This window comes from Pleurodeles waltl, chromosome 12, assembly GCF_031143425.1.
Source record: "Pleurodeles waltl isolate 20211129_DDA chromosome 12, aPleWal1.hap1.20221129, whole genome shotgun sequence".
Taxonomy (NCBI): Eukaryota; Metazoa; Chordata; class Amphibia; order Caudata; family Salamandridae; genus Pleurodeles; species Pleurodeles waltl.
In genome coordinates, this window is record NC_090451.1 from 92,359,378 (window position 1) to 92,378,835 (window position 19,458).

Consider the following 19,458-nt stretch of genomic DNA (forward strand, 5'->3'; position numbering starts at 1 on the left):
ACCCTGATGGAACTCTACTGGCTCTCTTTGTCAGCCTGCATCATCTTTAAACCCTGCTGCATCATTTACAAAGTTATCACAACCAGCACCACGCCTCTCTTGCTGACAAGTGCACAATCTGTCCTGTTTCTCTACACACTCTCAGCCAAGACAAAATTGGATGAGTGTCAAAGAAGTGTAAAAAATATAAAAAAAACAAGATAACAGATCTTCTCAATCTTTGCACCCAGGATATGCAACAACATCCCAGCATAAATCAGGACACCCCCAAAATTAGGAAAGAGCTGAAGATACCCTACTTCGAAGATCTCTACTTCATGATAAATAATGAACTTCCATTCCAATCACTTGACTGTATCCCTGTCTTAGATCCTGCATGCCGCTACACTCCCTTTCTCTAAGTTTGCACTATTCAAATACTATATACATACATTTGTGCAGCTGGTGGAGCTATCTGAGAGGCAGAACCTTCTCACGGTCACAAGCATCTGGAGTACAGAGACTAAAAAGGGCCAAAACCTTTTGAGGGTTACTCCAGATTTAGAGTCAGAGTCCTCAGAGATGAACATACTTGGGTCAGAGTTGTTTACTGTGGACCACCTATTAAAGGGTACAGTCTCTTAAGAAGCACATTTTTCCGATAGGCATAGACTTTCTCCTGACAGACACAGGCTTTTGAGGTGCACAGCCTTATAAAAACAAGAATACCTTTTTCGTAAACTGCATCTTACCGCACTTCTGCAGTTTCTAATCGCTGTAAATTACCATTATCTACAGTTTCCACTGTCATAACAGTTAAACAGTTACAATCATCAGTTTCAGGTGAAATATTTGTAATAAAAAGTGTAAATTCTTCTATTTTGAAATATAAGCATGAATATAAAATGTTGAAAAAGGTTAGAATTGGCTAATGATCAGTTAGGACAGTCGCTATTAAAGCTACACCAACCAGTTCCTTGCATCAATTGACAAAATACATCTTTTTGAGAGACCTTTCTATAAACTTCAAGTTACAGCTTAAAATCCAGTCATGAGTTACTGACCCTTATATCATTCTGAACTGAATAACATTGGCCCCGCTGTGCAATAATACTGGTTTTAAAAATGGCCCTTGTTGCAGGATTATCCCCAAACGTTTTGCCTTGGACCTCTGGTTTTTGACTGTGTGCAGCATTTTGTTTTTGCTGGTTTTAGGACTCTGGGAACTTTACCACTGCCAACCAGTGCTAAAGTGCAGGTGGTCCTGAGTAAATTGTATTGGTGATTGGTTTTTACATGATTGGCATATTTTATTTACTAGTAAGCCCCTAGTACAGTGTACCAGGTGTGCCCAGGACCTGTAAATCAAATGTTACTAGTAGGCCTGCAGCACTTATTGAGCCACCCATATGAGTAGCCTGCAAACAAGCCTCAGGCCTTCCATTCCACACGGTGAGTGCAGGTTTAAACTGTGATTTCAGCCTGGCCAGTGCACCCACTTGCCAGGCCCAGACCGTCCCTTTTACTACATGTACATCCCCCCTAAGGTAGTCCCAAGGCAGCCCCATGGGGAAGGTGCAGTGTATTTAACAGAGAGGATATGTACTGGTGTGTTGTTTATGTCCTGATAGTGAAATACAGCTAAATTTGGTTTTCACTATTGCACGTCTTGTCTCTCCCATATGGCAACATGGGGATTGCCTTGAAATACCGTACAAATGTAATTTCTCATTGGGAGCAGATAGAGATGTGGGGTTTGGGGTCTCTGAACTCACAATTTAAAAATACATCTTTTGGTGCAGTTGGTTTTTGAATTGTAGGTGTGAAAATTCCACTTTTAAAAAGTGGGCATATTCTTGCTTAACCATTCCGTGCCTCTGCCCGTCTGTGGAATACACTTCTGGGTCAGGATGACAGTTGGGCTGTTTGTGCATTCACCCTAGACAGTTGCACTAAGGGAGTTTAGGTGTGTCCTGAATATCCTGATGGCCCGTCACCAGGCTGATGGGTCTTCCTGAGCTAGAGTGGTGGGAGGAGCTGTCACTTTCACCTGAATATGGCTGTGCCTGTCCTCACACAATGCAGTCTCCAAACCCCTAAAGTGTGTCTGGGGCGGGCCAGGGCAGGGAGAGGCAGGGTCTTGTGCACTACAAAGACTTCTCTTTGAAGTCTGCCTACTTCAAAGATGGGAAATTGATATAAGTACTGAATCACTGACACCACATAGTTAGAATCCTTCTGGACTGAGGACATTCTCCCAGGAAGAAGAGCTGAATGCTGTAGGAGGGACTGCCACTCTCTATTTTACTTTGTTGTGCTGGCCTGCTGCTTTCTGTTTCTGCCCTGGGAGTGAATGAACTGTACTTGGCTTTCTACATCCTGCTTCCAAAGGTTTTCCAAGGGCTTGGACTGAGCTTGCCTCCTGTTAAGAAGTCTCAGGGACATCAAAGACCTCATCGGCCAGTGCCTTCTGCTAAGAGTCCTGAGTTGTCAAGTGCTGCCAACTCCAGTTCCTGGGCCCTTGGAAGTGCAAGCTGGTGACCTGGAGGAGAAAATCCACGCATCAACATACCGCACCAGAAGAATCGACACAGCACCTGTCTCACGGCTGCAGAATCAATGCAGCACCTGTTTCACTGCAGTCTCATCAACAATTGGCATCTTGAGTTTCGACCGCAGTAAGGAACCGAGGCAGCGTGTCCAGAAATCAATGCATTGCCTTTCCTGCAAGGAAAGAGTTGATGTATCATCTCCCCTGCCAGTAAGGTACTGATGCATCATCTCACCTGCAAGGAAAGAATCAACACATCTTCTCCCCTGCACAGTAAAGAACCAGTGCATCGCTTTTCGGGTGCCTCACCACCCCTGTAGCCCGCATCGTCTTTGTTTTTGACACATCCCAGGTACTTTGTGCTAAAGAGATACATCAATTGATTCCGATAGATTAAGACTTGCTTAAACTTTTAAAAAGTGATATCTTGATTTGTGTATGTTGGACTTTTGTCGTTTTGGTCTTGTTTACACAGATAAATATTGGCTATTTTTCTAAACTGATGTGGAGTACTTTTGTAGTGTTTTTACTGTGTTACTTTGTGTGTGGGTACAAATACTTTATACATTGCCTCTGAGATAAGCCTGACTGCTTCAGCCAAGCAACCAAGGGGGTGAGCAGTGGTTATCTTAGCTGTGTGGCTCCCTTACCCTGACTAGAGTGACGGTCCCTTCTTGGAGGGTGGAAACCACTGCCAAATAGAGACCCCATTTCTAACAACTGGTTACATCAATTATTGTCACATGTTGATCCATTTCATGGTACGAGTTTGAAAAAATGTGAACGTGTTTCACCTCTCATCCTCCTGATGCTTCTTTTTGTTTCCCTTTTTGCAGGATAGCCCATCAAGGTAATGAACTTCCATCTACGATACATGAGTCTACCATTTTTTTTCTATTGACCCGGGTTTACGAAAAATCTTCCCAAAGTGAGATATTTGAAAGAAAGTGTGAATTTTGTCCTTTTTTGGAGAAATTGTCCTTACCTTTTCCCGATTATGGTATCCTATCTTGGACATGAGATGTAAGGCCTGACTAAGAGTTTGGTGGAACGGTACTCCATCACAAACATTACAGATAACCGATCCGCTCTATTACAAGTGCGTTATATTGTATGGCACTGGTAATAATGCAGACAGGATATCCTTTAGGTTTGTAAACAAGTAACAAACACAAAATTAGGCCAATGTTTCTGAAATTAATCTATTCGAACGAGATTTCCCTAACCCTGCCTCCCCCACACTACACAACCACTCTGTTGGCCACCATGTCAACAGCAAGAACAGTTGTCGTACATCAGATTTCATAGATTGATAACTCTTCATTTCTGCATTTCTTTTTAATAGGAGGCATGAAGTCATGAACAACAGCTTACAATGTGCCCTGATACTTCTCAGCCTCATGTGGAGCAATGGGAGCAGTGTACAAAGAGGTATGGTGGGCTGTTGAGTAGATTCAACATTGAATCTTTTAGAAGAGAATTAAAATCACTGTACACATTTTATTTTTTATTTATTTTATTTTATTGTGCATTATCACCTAGTATTGTGGTCATGCTACCCAGTGTGAAATGATAAAAATGGCTACCATGATGCAATGCAACACAGTTTAGCAGCTTGCCTTGGAGGCGCACTGCTTTCACTTCTCCTCAAATACTCGCGGTTTCCTGACCATCAATCTGACCCATGGTCTATTTGTTTGAGTGAAAACTACCTGCCCTGAAAGCTAAACAGCACTGGAATAGTCAGTCAGGGTTCAGGAAGTGACTCTTAAGGTGAAAAGAAACTGTACTGCTTCATATTGTCTAACTTCTCCAAAACTCTATTCCAGTGAATGTTTATGCAATGTACCCATTTAGGAGGTAACATGCTCTTGTTGTTGATCCTTTGTATTCTTACCAATTGCAGTACTTATATAGTCTTTTGTATTACCCTATTTAATGGGTCTGGCTGTGCTATGGGTTGTCGGCCTCCTGCATTCCACCGAAGTAGTGAATCTAGTGGAAAGGATGACTTGTGAGATGATTGGTCCTCCAGCATGATGTGGCAGGATCTATGTGACAGCTCTCATGATTGGGTGAAGGGTGTTACAAAAATGGTCTTTGATGGATCGCGCATACTGTAGGAGATTAAGCAACAGACTGACAAATTCTGCAATCAAAATATATTGATGGCACATAATATAAATGTGCACATGTGAGCAATGGCAATTTATGCTGAACAATTTAATTGCAAGTAGTCGAATCCGACCAAGTGCAACTATCACAGAACTAGAGTATGTTTTTCCAGACCAGACTCAGTAAGACATATCGGGCCTGATTCACAAAGGTAAACTTACACTTTTCTGGTGTCAGAGTATGCAGTTCAAGAACCTAAAAGAAAAATTGTACAAGAGCAAAAATAAGCAGGTAAATAATCCTACAAAAATAGGTCATGCAGTACAAAAAAAGTTCTGAATCTACTTTCAACAGTCAATTGTTTTTCCTGAACAAAAGATTTAACAGGAATCTTTTGTGCACAAAAGCCGTGGAATATTAATCTTTTACTCTTCCAAGAATCTCTGATATCGCACCATGGCAACCGGAGCCTCCAAAGATCAATTGAGTGATCACTACCCTGTTTAGACAGCAGCCAGCTCCACCAAAATTTGTGGATAATCTCGCAATAGGCATTCAAGGTACACTGAGACATTTACACTGACAGAGACTACTCCATTCATTCATGTATTAAAACATTAACCTTTTGTGAATGAAACACATGAAGCAGGCCTGTGCTTTAGGCCACACTTCTGCTGTGATCCTTGGCCTTTTTGCAGCTTCTTTCTCCACCTCCCCTTTTTTCTGCAAGCCTCCATCTTTTCAGCCTCTGCCCTCACACAGACCTCTTGCCCACTGGGGCTCTGCTGACAAGATGCAGCTCTGACCTGCATCCCTAACCTGCCCACAGCAATGGTCCATACCCCTTCCTACCAATACCCTTCTCACCCCAACCTCCCCACCATGACTCCTTAATTCTTTACTCCCTCTTAACATTGAGCACAGACACTTACAATCTCCACCTGAGGCTTCTTATGGAGTCCCCACGGCATCTGCTACTTCCTCAGTATCTAGGGGCCAGATGTAGCAAAGTATTTGCACGTCGCAAACGGCGAAAATCGCCGTTTGCGAGGTGCAAATGCCTCTTTGCTATGCAGAAATGCATATTGCGAGTCGGTACCGACTCGCAATATGCATTTCCGACTCGCAAATAGGAAGGGGTGTTCCCTTCCTATTTGCGAGTCTGAGTGGTATGCAATACCATTTGCGACCGCGTACGCGGTCGCAAATGGCATCGCAGTTACCATCCACTTCAAGTGGATGGTAACCCACTCGCAAATTGGAAGGGGTCCCCATGGGACCCCTTCCAGTTTGTGACTGGACCCACAAATATTTTTTCAGGGCAGGGAGTGGTCCAAGGGACCACTCCCTGCCCTGAAAAAATACCGAAACTAAAGGTTTCGTTTTTTTTTAAAGTGCAGCTCGTTTTCCTGTAAGGAAAACGGGCTACACTTAAAAAAAAAAAAAACTGCTTTTTTTAACAGCAGTCACGAACATGGAGGTCTGCTGACGACAGCAGGCCTCCATGTTTGCGAGTGCCTATACTCGCTATGGGGCCGCAATTTGCGACCCACCTCATGAATATTCATGAGGTGGGTCATTGCGACCCCATAGCGAGTTGCAGTCGGTGTCTGAGACACCGTACTGCATACCAATTTGCGAGGTGCAAAGTGCGAGTCGCATGGACTCGCACTTTGCACCTCGCAAATTTAAAATTTGCTACATCTGGCCCTAGATCTTTATTTAGCTTTTATTCTTAGCCCCATTAATCCTCATTTTCTCCACCACGCCCCTCCACGTTTTTGAGTCTGTTTGTGTGTGACATTTCCATACTTGCAGTGTGCCAATGTGTGACATTTCCAGGCCTTATGTGTGACACTTTGAGTGACACTTTATCACTCGCTTCGTCATTGACCCCAAGCAGAAACATTTCATCTAACTGAAGCAAAAAGTGTCCTCAGGACCATAAACACGGACCACAATTCAAGAGATTGTCTAGGCAGCAAGAACACCCCCCACACACACACCACCCACCACCCTCAAGCAAAACAGATCGACCAGATTGTGACTTCTGAGCACATCAGGACTCCCCTGCTAGCTTTAACACCCTGAAGGTCACCTGACTTCATCGCCTCCCTCATAACAACTTGTGCATTGTCCCCTTCTGTACAGGCCCCTAGATTCTCAATGGTTTAATGTCACTGACAACTCGCCATACTGAAGTGGTACACCCTTTCTGAAACCCAGAAAAACAAATGAAGCCCATTAATGTTCTGAGGAACTCACCACAAAATAAACAAAACTATTCATGAAGGAAAGATTGGAGGAGAAGGACCATGTGTCACTAGTTTTCCAAGACATCCTCCATTTCACCCTTATACATGGCTTTCCAGTGTTAAAGTCACTACTGGTGCAATTCATCCGCTGCATTGTGGGACGAGTAGTCCTGCATCTATATGAGAAATAACAAAACAACAAATCTCCAGGTGCACATAAAAATAAGCTAGACTCATGTCTGACCAGAGAAAACCTGGGCTGTGTCAAAAGGAAACGTTGTTCAAAGCATTTATGCTTGGATCAAAGGTAAACACTTTGCTTTATTGATTTACCTTTATTTGAAAAAAAATAAAACGAGTAGAGACACGGTCACCCGCAACACACTACGTACCCAACTCCACGACGCTGGAATCCGAGACTCAGCACTGGAATGGCTCTCCTTGTTCCTCACCAGCAGAACACATAAGGTCCTACTCCCCCCCTTTCTCTCGGAAGCCACCAAGATCAGCTGCAGCGTCCCCCAAAGATCCTCGCTGAGTCCCATCCTCTTCAACCTCTACATGCCCCCACTGGCCGCCATCGTCAGAAGCCACGTACTCAAGATCGTCTCCTACGCCCACGACACCCAACTGATCGTCTCCCTCACCAACAACCCAACCACCACCAAGAACAACTTCCACGTAGGAATGAAGGCAGTCACCACTTGAGCCTCAAGCTGAACTTAGACAAAACAAAGATCCTCATCCTCGGCTCCACACCCTTCGCCTGGAACGAATGGTGGTGGCCCGCCACCCTCGGAAACACCGTTACCCCCACCGACCATGCGCGCAACCTCAGCGTCATCCTAGACTCATCGCTTCCAATGGACCGACAGGTGAGCGCCATCTCATCAGGATGCGCTCAGACCGTGCGCCTGCTTCGGAAGATCTATAAGTGGATCCCAACCATAACTAGGAGAATAGTCACCCAGGCCTTCGTCAGGAGCCGCCTCGACTACGGCAACGCACTCTATGCCAGAACCACCGCTAAGACCCGGAAAAGGCTGCAACGCATCCAGAGCGCCTCTGCCCAACTCATCACCAACGCCCCCTGTCACAGCCACACCTCTGCCCTTCTGAGAGACCTACACTGGCTGCCTATCGACAAGAGAATCACCTTCAAACTACTGACACATGCCTACAAGGCCCTACACGACGCCAACCTACTTCAACCACAGACTCTCCTTCTACACTCCCGCCAGACAGCCCTGCTCCACCGACCAGGCCCTCGCCAACGTCCCGACATGTGGGAGACCACAGCTGGTGGAAGATCCTTCTCCCACATCGCTGCCAAGACCTAGAACACCCTCCCCATCCACCTAAGACAGTTCCCCACCCTGAATGCAGGAAGGACCTCAATACCTGGCTCTTCGACTAATCCTCAGCTTTCCCTCCTCCCCTCCCCCACCCCCAGTGCCTTGAGACCCTCAGGGGTGAGTAGTTGCGCTTTACAAATCCATGATTGATTGATTGAGAGACAAATAATTAAGAAAGATGATGAACTGCACACAGAATGGTAATGTTTTCAATGCTTAGACATGATATGTTTTAAATCCAGAAGTGTGGTGCCAGTGTTTGTTTTTAATTCCCTACCAACAAATGTCAATTTATCCATCGCGAGCCAGTAGGAAACATAAGCTTGTGGTTTTACACCATCTTGATATACTAACTTGAAATGGAAAGCACTGGGAAGTAGATATGGGATTTCCTGATGCCTCTTTTATGTTCTGTTGTTCCAGACATCAATAACTCAGAACATACTTAGTTAACAACGTTTAGCTGCCAAGAAATGCTTTATCATGTGTGATACCCCCTTTCAGTTTCGACCCTGAAATCAACATCACGTTGCCTACTGGGACTTGCAGTTTGACTTCTGTAATGGGAGTTTGTGTTGGCAATATGCAGAGTTCTGTGGCCTACAAGGGCATTCCAAGCACTGGCTGAAGGTACCCATGTGAGAAAGCCCCTTGACTCTCTGATGGTCCAGTTCACTTGCTTGGTGTAATGAGAGAGGTCCGCGATGCACCTTACCCTGCACAGGTGTCGATGAGATTCAGCACTACGCAGCTGCATGTGGCCTCCTTGCCAGGTTGGATGTCTCAGCTCTCTAGCTACTTTCCATCTGGAGATGTTTATACAGCCACTTCCAAAGCCTGGAATGGCAATATCTAGGCTGGCGATGGGGTAGGACGGTCCTTGGGCAGTGCCCGACTGGCTGGTCTGACAGGTCAGTGTGTGGGCCGATTTTTGGCCCTTCGCTTTTTCACCCGAACCCTTATTTTAACAACCACTCCTACTGCATTAAAGAGACAATCTTTCTGCTTTAGTCAGACCATCCCTCTGCTCTCATCAGCTAGATCTATTTATTTATTTAACCAAAACTCTTGGTTTATTCAGCCAAACCCACAGCTTCATTTAGCCAAACTTGCTTTATTTAGTCATATATTCTGCTTCATCTCAGGGGCGCAACTAGACCCGAAATTAGGGGTAGGCTTGTACTAAACAGTGGCGGTGATGCTACAATTTCGCACACTTGGGGTCAAGCACGTTTGGAAGGCCACTAGGTCCGGGTTTAATGTGCTAATGCATGGAAAAGACATATGTGCATGCCTGTTCTATCCTGCTTTAGCACATTAAAGCCAGATCTTTTATCTCCACCAATGAATTCCCCTAAGACACCCAGCACTGCTGGAGCTCAGACAATGTACACCAGACCTGCGAGCATCGGATGTCTGCAAGATGGTTAGTACCAAGCGAGTCCTGTGAAAGTCTGATGAAGTAGCGTAGCAAGGATGTCATGGGCCCTGGAGCAAGCAGAGGGAATTGCCACTTTGAATGCTGGTGTGTTAGTAAATACAGCAATTATCAGGGTTCAACGGGCTCCTCAGGGCTCTGGGCTTCGGTGCTGCTGCACCTGTCCCCCAGTGGTAGCTACACCCCTAGTCTGACGCACAGAAAATAAAGAACTGAAAGCTTACTGGAAAATTGTCTAATATCATTAAAAAGAGGATGAACTACATAATGATAAAATGATTCCAAGGAACAAGAGGATGTATGGGGGATAAATGTCTCTATCTGCCCAAGAAAGTGCTCCCAGAGACATTGAGAAGTAGATTTGATGTGTGAAGAATAAACCGGGATAAAGAAAATTGTGGGAAGCTTCTATCTGGCTGTCACAAAATAGGAGTGCTGAAATGAAAGACGTATCCACAGAGAATAATAAACTGAATACCTGTTCACAATCTAAAAGCATGCATCAATTGGTATTTCTAAAGCATGAACCTAGCCTGAGAGCAACAGAGTGTTACTCATTACGGGAGCTGATTGAAAACTATGCAAGGTTGTATTCATCAAGTGGTGGCTTAAATCTTTTTATTGCACACAATTACAGTAGTATCTCACATATTTACATTTTAGGCACACCGTGATTAAGTGATTTCCCACAACTGCACTATTTTCAGTCAGTGGCAATTTGGATACAAACCAAGGTCCTCATATCGACAGCTTAGCAACTAGACCATACCTCCCTCCTTAGTTGATGTATTAGAACTTTCAAAAAAAGCTTCAAATATTGGATTTCACCATTCTTTGTGAACGCTCATGTTCTGTTGATGTTTGAACACAGACGTTAGGCCATATTCCTCATGCTGTCTAGTGAGTCAACTGAATGCAAATTATTTTGTTTTTTATGTGTTATACATGGGTTGCACTTAAACGAGTTGTCTCTTGTTTAAGGTTGAGTTTTATCTATCTGCATCTACAAAATGGTTTAAAGTTAAGTACATGCCAAGGATACATAATGAGTGTGTTATCTGGCCCCATATTATCATTGACGGGTTCTGGTGATATCTTAGGTCCTGTGGTTTGCAAACATCACCAGAAGCCTGAGATGGCATTGACAAGGTATTCATTAAGTACTTTTATTTTACAAGATGTTTTATTGAAAGTGCAGCTGCGTAATTTCAATAACATTCGTCCTCCAAGGTGTATATTATTTGTAGCCTGGACAATGTAAAACCTCTGCACAGTGGTTTGGGGACTACCATTGTGATGACAAAATGTGTATTTAAGACGCAACCATTAAATATTTTCCATATTTCATGGTTCCTTGTACTACATGGGTTCTATACTACTGCTTTTTGTGCGAGATAAGAACCAAAATAATAAAATACATTCATTTTTACACAAAGACATAACAACTTCTCAATAAATTAAAAATGGCTACACACTGTTGTGAGAGGTGTAGGAAAATATTGTAAATTACACCTATACAGCTAGTTCCCATTTTGTTAGCTCTAGGTTAATTGTCTTATAAAAATACGCACTTATGATTAAGTCACACTTACTTCTTTCTCTCCAGATGAAAGAAGGTTGGACAAAGATGCACACTTTTAAATGTGTGCACGCTTCAACAGAAATTCATCATGGGAAGTAGTGTTGGCAGCCACATTAGTGAAGGAGATGAAGCTGTGTAAAAATGAAAGTTATTCTCCATATGTTGAGCTTCAGCAGCAAACGACACTTCTGCAGGATTAGACAGAGATAGCCAGGAGACCTGTGAGTAGACCCATCCATGTGGGAAAGTGTGTGCATGCACATAACCCTGCTGCACTCCTTTCACTGGGCACTAGTAGCTCCTGCCGGTGCACAACACCTACACCCTAGCTGGTGCAAAGCTCATGTTCCTTCACCAGAACAGTTGCCTAGTGCTCTCTCGCAGGAAGATGGTATGTACAGCTAGCAGTATAGGGGGTATACAGAGCTTATGTCCACAGAGGAGGCCATGATTTGAGAGCACCATGACTGGTTCTATTCCCATTTTTTGTGGTGACACCAAGCCATAGATTAACCATTAGCGCACATGCACTAACAGAGGATCCTGCAGGAAATACCTCCTATCGCATCCTTGAAGTTGATCTGCTGTCTCATGCTTTATGCTTTACTCCTCCATCCACTCACTTTGGAGTTTGCCTGCTTCAACCACGCCAGGGAAGTGAACATATAAAACTTCACACTGCTTCAGTATGTGAAGAGTTTACTTTTGATGTTCCACCTAAACACAATTTTGAATTGGACTTAATCACCTTTTATAATTCTAAAACATAGCTGCCAAGAAGATCTGTCACATGTGCAACACCTTCACTCTAACCCAGTGCTTAATTTGCTTACAAAAGTGTGCTGGTGACCAAAATGTTTCTTTGGGGATTGTATCGGCACCATCCACAGCCAGAACTACAGAGTTACACAGTGGAAAGCAGACTTCTGATGAAGGGAGCAAAAGAATGGGGGAATGTGCTGTAAAATTTACTTTAGTCAACATAGTCACGCCTCCTGCTTCCACACCCTGAAAATGCTCAACACATGCAGAATGGTCACCCAGGCCCCCATCATCAGCAAGCTCGACTATGGCAACACACTCTGTCGAACCACTGTCTAACTGCTATAAGACTTCAGACCATACAAAGCTCAGTGGCCAGACACACACTCAGGATTTTCCACGCATTCAAATCACTCCGCACCTCAAAGACCTCCACAGCCCCACCATTCACTAGCCCAAACCCTTAAAGTTGCTCAAACACACATACAAAGTCCTGTACAACCAGTCCCCCACTTTTCCTCAATAGCCACATCATCTATAACACACCCACCAGACATCTCCGCTCAGCCAGCCTCCTGCTCGCACACATCCCCTGCATACACAGAACCAGAATCAGCCTTCTGATAGTCCCACAGAATATTAGCTGGTCCCAGTTTCTCAGTTTCCACAGAACACCAGGATTTACATTATAGGAATGAAGGCTGAAAGAGCTTACCCCTGGCTGTCAACTGGCTCACCTCGATCTGTCTGTGCAGGAGCTGAGCCCTCTCTGGCTGGAAGATCGATGCATCGCGGCTGGAGAAACGAAGGGCAACACACGCTTGCAACTTCTGATAACGACCAAACCCCACACAATGCGGTTTCCTAACATCGTGTGACCGGCTTTCGAACGCAACATCGCTAGGCGTGAAAAATCAACGCAAGCCTGCGCGGTCCTGAGGTGCCCATCCAGAAAGCGACACATCGCTCTCTTGCAAGGGAGAAAAACGATGTATCGCCGACCCAACCGGAGAAGAAACGACGCACACCTCACTTGCGAGTAAGGAATCGACGCATCGGTGACTTTTCGGATGCACGCTCCTCCGTGTTGCTTTATTGTTTGACGCAAACCAGGTACTTTGTGCAAAATCAACGTTTCCATTGTTCTCTATGGAGTAAGACTCTTATTATTTTGAAAATTAATATCTTGACTTGTGTATGTTGGATTTTTATCATTTTGGTCTTGTTTCATTCAGATAAACATTACCTATTTATCTAAACTGGTGTGGTGTCCATTTTGTAGTGTTTCTGTATTACTGTGTGTGTTGATACAAATACTTTACACACTGCTTCTGGGGTTAAGCCTTTCTGCTTGTGCCAAGCTACCAAAGGTGTGAGCGGGGTTAACCAGGTGTGTTTCTCCTTTACCCTGTCTAGAGTGAGGGTCCCCGCTTGGACAGACTGAAACTGACTGCCAACCATAGACCCCATTTCTAACAGTGTCACATTTGTGACAGAAATCCAGCACAAAATGTTTGTTAATCTTGGCCTAAATGTGAGAGAGAATGAGTATGAGTGAGTCAAATTTAAATATAAATGTGGTGCACTCCTGGGCAGTATTATGCCCCACCACTTTCATAGATCACCAGCAGCCACTGAAGCCAATACTAACTGATGACAGGTGGCCTAACAGCCTGAGGTGCTATGGATCTCGGGAACAAAGTTTGAGTTTCAATGCCAGCGTCAGTTCAACATCCTGTGATCCTGGGCAAATCATTTAATCTCCCTGTGCCTAAAAAAAATATATTTTGTGTAAGGTAATCTGATGCTCATGTAAAGCATGAAAGATGTAATTGGTAGAAAAGTCTGGTCATTGCCTTAAAAAAACAAAACTCTTACCTCCCTTTTTTAGCATTTATTTAAAGCTTTTTACCCACCACATGGGGAGTAAGCACTATATAAAAACAAATTAAAATCAAGACATTTTGTGATTTCTGCCTTGTTTGCTTGAAAGCACAGGAAGATGGCAGAGATTGCCTTCGAAGTGCAGACACAGTCTTTCATCCCAGCTACCAGCGGTAATGGCCTAGCACTGTCTCTCTTTAAAACTATGATGATCCGTAAAGCGCCTGCCTTGCACAATTGGAACCACCACTCTGAGGTTTTTGTTGTCCTTGAAGTTATGATTCATCTGCGACCCCTATTGTCTCCTTTGAAACAAGATAAACTAAAGTTGCCTGTCGGAGAAAGAGAATGTTGTGACACCCTCTTCTCCACCCATACTCCGCCCAGGCTTTCCCTGGAACAGACACCCACAGAGCTGCAAACGTGCAGCCCGGGCTGCGGTACACGATGGGAGATGCTGAAACCCCTTCAGTCTAATGGGTGTTGCAGCCCTGCTCCTTCCAGCCAAACCTCCTGCCTTATTCAGTAAAATCTCCTATTTATTCGCCCTCCTGTTTTATTCAGCCAATCCTGCTTCTTTCATTCAGGGAAACACGCTTTATTCAGGCAAACTTGCTTTATTGAGCTAAACATTCTGCTTTACCCACCCAAGCATATTGTGATATTCTTTCAAACCTACTGCCTTATTCAGTCAAACATTCTTTATTCAGTCTAACTGTCTGGTTTGAGTGCAGTTTTAATCAGTCAAATCTACTTTCTTTCGCAGTGCTCCGTCTTTATTCAGTCAAACCTGCTTTATTCATCTAGTCTGCCTGCTTGCTGTAACCAAACCTACCATTTTAGCTTCCTGCATTTATGAAGATCCATCCCCGGTTCTTGAAGATTTGAGAACCTTCTTGTATCTAATGGTGCACTCGATTTCCATCTTTACTCCAAAACATTTGTTTTTTTTGCATTTGTAATTAACAACTAGTTATTCAAGGTTGTGCTGCTATGTTACAATTTTGACACACATTTGTTAAAAATCATGTCATGTCTCCTTGAATTGTTGCAAGCCCGAATGTTTATATAGCTGATACTGTGTATCCAGGTAGGATCTAAGATTCTCCAAGCACCTAGACCATCAGTGGTGGAGCCGGAGTTCCATAAATGGAATTTCCCAGCACACTAGAGGGGTTTCTGGATTGCAGATACTGATGCAGTATGTAATGCTGACGAATTCACAGGTTACTCTCCTCACCTGTCCTCACAAGTATCTCCACCCTTCTTAGCTGACCCAATACTCATAGGCAGCAAGAATTGTGTAATACAGTGGAGCATCACCTGCTTCATAGTTACTGTCTATTTATTTCCTTACAGACATGGACGGAGATGTCTTTGTTTTCCAAATAAATAATCGCTCCTACGTGGCCCTGAACCCGCTGAAGGAGGAAGCACTGCACAGTTTCACAATATGTTTAAGAACTTTCACTGACAGACCAGGAGGTTATGGTCTCTTTGAGTTCAGATCCAATGCACCTTATAACTCCGAGATCACTGTTTGGAAAAGCTACTACAAGGTATACATCCTGACTGTGGGAGGAGAGGCGGTAGATTTCGCCACACCGGACGTCATCAACCAGTGGGTGCATCTGTGCTTCAGCTGGGGATCTGCAAATGGAACTGCACGGGCCTGGTTGGACTTGCATCCTCTACCAAGGAAAGGCTTGAGCAAAGGATATATCATTCAAGGGACGCCAACCATTAAACTTGGGATGAGAAGGGATAATCCATCCAATGATTACCAACAGTACGTTGGTGAAATATGTCATGTCTCCATGTGGGACTATGTTTTGTCAAGAGATGAAATCCAAGACAGCATGTTTTGGTCCAAAACCTTTCCAATGGGAAATATTCTGAGTTGGAGAAATTTGACATACAACTTAATAAACAATGTAGTTGTTGAACCCTTTTAAACCTTTTAAATCTACTTATATTTTTTAGCAATTACTAGACAATTGGAATAACTTGATTGGCTACCTGCAACCAAGTGCCTGTAGCAGAACCAGGGTTTTGGTGAGGTAAGGTATTGACGCAGTCCTAGGATGCAACCTATCCATGGTGTGGAATTACTGCAGTTTGCAGAAAAAAACATTTTTATGTAAGGTGAGTGCCACATGGTAATTTACCTGCAACATCCCGCTTCATCGCACTATTACTGGCTTTGAGCTTTGCTGGTGAAGGGATGTTGATATTCACCCAAATTTGAAGAGTCCTTGTGAACATTATGAACAAAAAATACTGAAGTGTTTTTTGAACCAAACAAGACCCTGTTGCGTGGGCTCTCATTATCCTAAATGAGACTACTGGATTTCTGGGTAGCAGGGTCGTTCCTGGTGTCGGGGACTGAGTCTTACCCACTTAGAACGACCTTTGTTACCTTCAATCCGGTTTTGCTCCGGCTAACTAGCAGTCCCTCATCCCTCCCAAGGGGAAGGGATGATTAGGCAGCCGAGCGCATGTCATCTATAGAACTTCTCAGGGAAGTCGTGGTCACTCAGGTCCCAACCAGCTCTCTCATTTACAATATGATCTCATATACAAATGACAGAGGCAGTTTAAGTTTTATAGATTGTTTTTAATAAAACAACTGTATTTTAGATATTAAGGCATGAGCCACAATAACCAGAACCATACAACACAGTAGGATTGAAATAGTCACTATGAAAGTGAAACATAAAAACAACGCTATCATGGTGTTAATAGATTCTATTCTCTCTCAATAGATTATATTTAGAGCACAACATGTTAAGCCATTAGCTTGTCTTTCAGATTCCCTTGGAAGCCATCAACCCTCATACCTGAGCAAAGGCCTGTGATCTGGTTCAGCATCTGCAACGAGGCAGTCAGCGTCTAGTTGTGGTTCCCTGGTCGGAATCTCCCTCTTGCGTGTATTAGGAAAAGGAAGTGTTTTTATAACTAACATGTCAGTGTGATCACAAAATGTCCCTACGCAAGAATGTATTCAAAGACTAAACTCCTACCACTTCTATCGGCAATGTACCAGACTGTATCCTTTACTGGAGCCCAGAGTGAGCAAGAATGTGTTATTGAGAACTCCAGCGCAGAAATAGGCTAAACAGTATGATGCTGGAAAATAAAACAAGACCGTAGAACTGGCTATTGAAAAATAACAGTACGAAGCTGAATAAAATGCATTTAGAGTAAAGTGCACGGGGGCTCAATGCTGCAAGCAACGGAATAAAATACACCCAGGGCAAAGTGCAAAAAGGCCTAACGCCTGAAGAAAACGCGTAAAGGATACATATACCTAACCACACTACACCCTCCCCTTGTCGGTAGTAAGTGGTTCTAATCAAACATTAATAATATGCCCCGGATAAAAAATATACAGTACACATTTCGACAAGTCCAGAGGACAGCAAAGCACAGAACCGTATTTAAATTTGAAGCATGTGACGGCAAAGCCGAATCAAAAATAATGTCAATTTAGACAAAAACCCAATGTCAAAGGGAAGCCACGGACAGCAGGATATCCTCCACTTCGGCAGACGTCAACACTGGAAAATCCACGCCAAAAAGTATCACGGAGCAGGTGTGTTCCAAAGCCCCAGAACCATTCAAGGCGGCACCCCGTGTAGGGCCTATGAATGAGACAATACCATCTTCCTCCAGGAAGGGAATCTCATAAACTGCCTCACGAAGCAAACGCAACCGCAGTGCACATGTCTGGGAATGAGCCCTAATCGGGAACATCAACAGAGTAGCATCAACCACTGGGGGGCGCTGCAGTGAGAGACAGAGAGTCAAAGCATGTTCAAACGAGCACCAGAGGCACTGAAACACGGGTTGCACACAATCCAGAACTGGCCGGAATGACAAAGACCAGTCACACTCCAATTGTTCCAGGAGTGTTGCTCCAAAATGCTGCATCATGCGTTCACGACACAGCTGCGCTGATGGGAGCGCCCATATTGGATCTTGACGTAGCGGGACAGCCATTGCGGAAGAACAACAGCAACAGCAAAACACCAGCCAATAAAGCCAAAGTGATCGGAAATCCCCCAAAGATGCTTCCGAAAATAGAATGAATAGCCGAAGGTATTAAACCGAATATAGAAGAGAAGGCATGAGCAAACCCAACACCAACGGCTTTGAAAAAATGTGCAATTCCAGCAGTGCTGGACACATTAAATATACGTCCCAAGAGTTCACCAAAGTGGCTCGGAAAGTTAGTATTTAAAAGGGACTGTATTTCCGCCGATGACCTTGCCACCTGAAGTGCGTAGGTCTCGCGTGCAGATGTGAGGGCCACATGCTTTTGAAACAATAGAGCCTTTAGTCGACTCAACTTGTCGCATGTTCTGGTGATATGTAGCGAGGGTCTACCCTACTAGTCCTGAAACCCCCCGAGGAGGTGACAAAATGTTGATGACACCCATTAGTGTCTATGGGCCACAATAACCACCTGCCAGGACGTGTCAATGAAGTATTGAGCGTACCATTCTGCACCCAGTCTGTAAGCTCACTAAACGTGGCATTATTATAATGTTGCCAATCTTTCAATTTGGAAGGGACAGGTATGCCAGGCATAGTTAACTCCTTAATCATCGCTAAACCTAAACAGCTAGTCTGTTGTACAGTGTCATTTAAAAAAATTATCTGGACAGGAATAATACACGCCCTAAACAATGTGTCCCTACCCCGCATTTGCCAATTTTTTGTCCCCCAAACACTTTTTAAATCAATTGTCTTGGACCAATATTCATAACCCTCAATTGATAATTTAGACACAAACAAATTTGAATACAACAATTTAGTATCAGTCAATAACATTTGCTTGTTAACATGCGGAGTTACCCTGAAATAATACGACTTGGCATTTTGTTGATGATGTCCAGAAAAATACGGCAATTTATCATAATAAGTTTTAGAGCTCCCCGTGGAGGAGTTGGGCAATGTTCCCATTGCATATATTCACAAATTGATTTAGGGCTACTGGCTTTATGAATAAAGTGGTGTCCATAATAATTGTAACAAAACATGTCACCATAATTATCTCTAAACTGGTAAGCATCTTTATTTTCAAAGACAGTATAATACTGCAATTCGGTCAACATAGAATCAACTATCTTCACATCCCAATCATCAGATACAATGCCTGGTATCACTATATCATTCATTGATAACTTTAGAACATACGGTATTTGAATCGTCTCAGTGGGACCATATATGTCAAACATTACTCTATCCCACACAATCCCATCCGGAATCGGTACGGCAGAAATGTTCACAAAGGACAAGTCTCTTCGAACCATGTGTGATGAAAAATGTGGTTTCAACACCTTCTCCACGTGCTGAACATCAGAGCGTTCAGGAAGAAAATGACCATGTATCACCAGAAAAAAGGTAACAACAAACCCCAGCCACAGAAAAAAAACCATCACAGTAATAAAAAGCCAAAGATAGTTCCAAGGAGACACAAAATAGGTACTTTTGAGCCTATACAACAGCTTACGTGGACCCAGGGCTAGTGT

General features: G+C 43.7%; 1 protein-coding gene across 1 annotated transcript; it reads left to right on the forward strand.

Moving 5' to 3' along the window:
* Positions 1 to 15,282: 15,282 nt before the first annotated feature.
* Positions 15,283 to 15,876, forward strand: LOC138267060 (mucosal pentraxin-like). The gene has a single exon (XM_069215907.1). It carries the CDS (start codon positions 15,283 to 15,285, stop codon positions 15,874 to 15,876), a length of 594 nt encoding a protein of 197 aa, XP_069072008.1.
* The last annotated feature ends 3,582 nt before the right edge of the window (positions 15,877 to 19,458 follow it).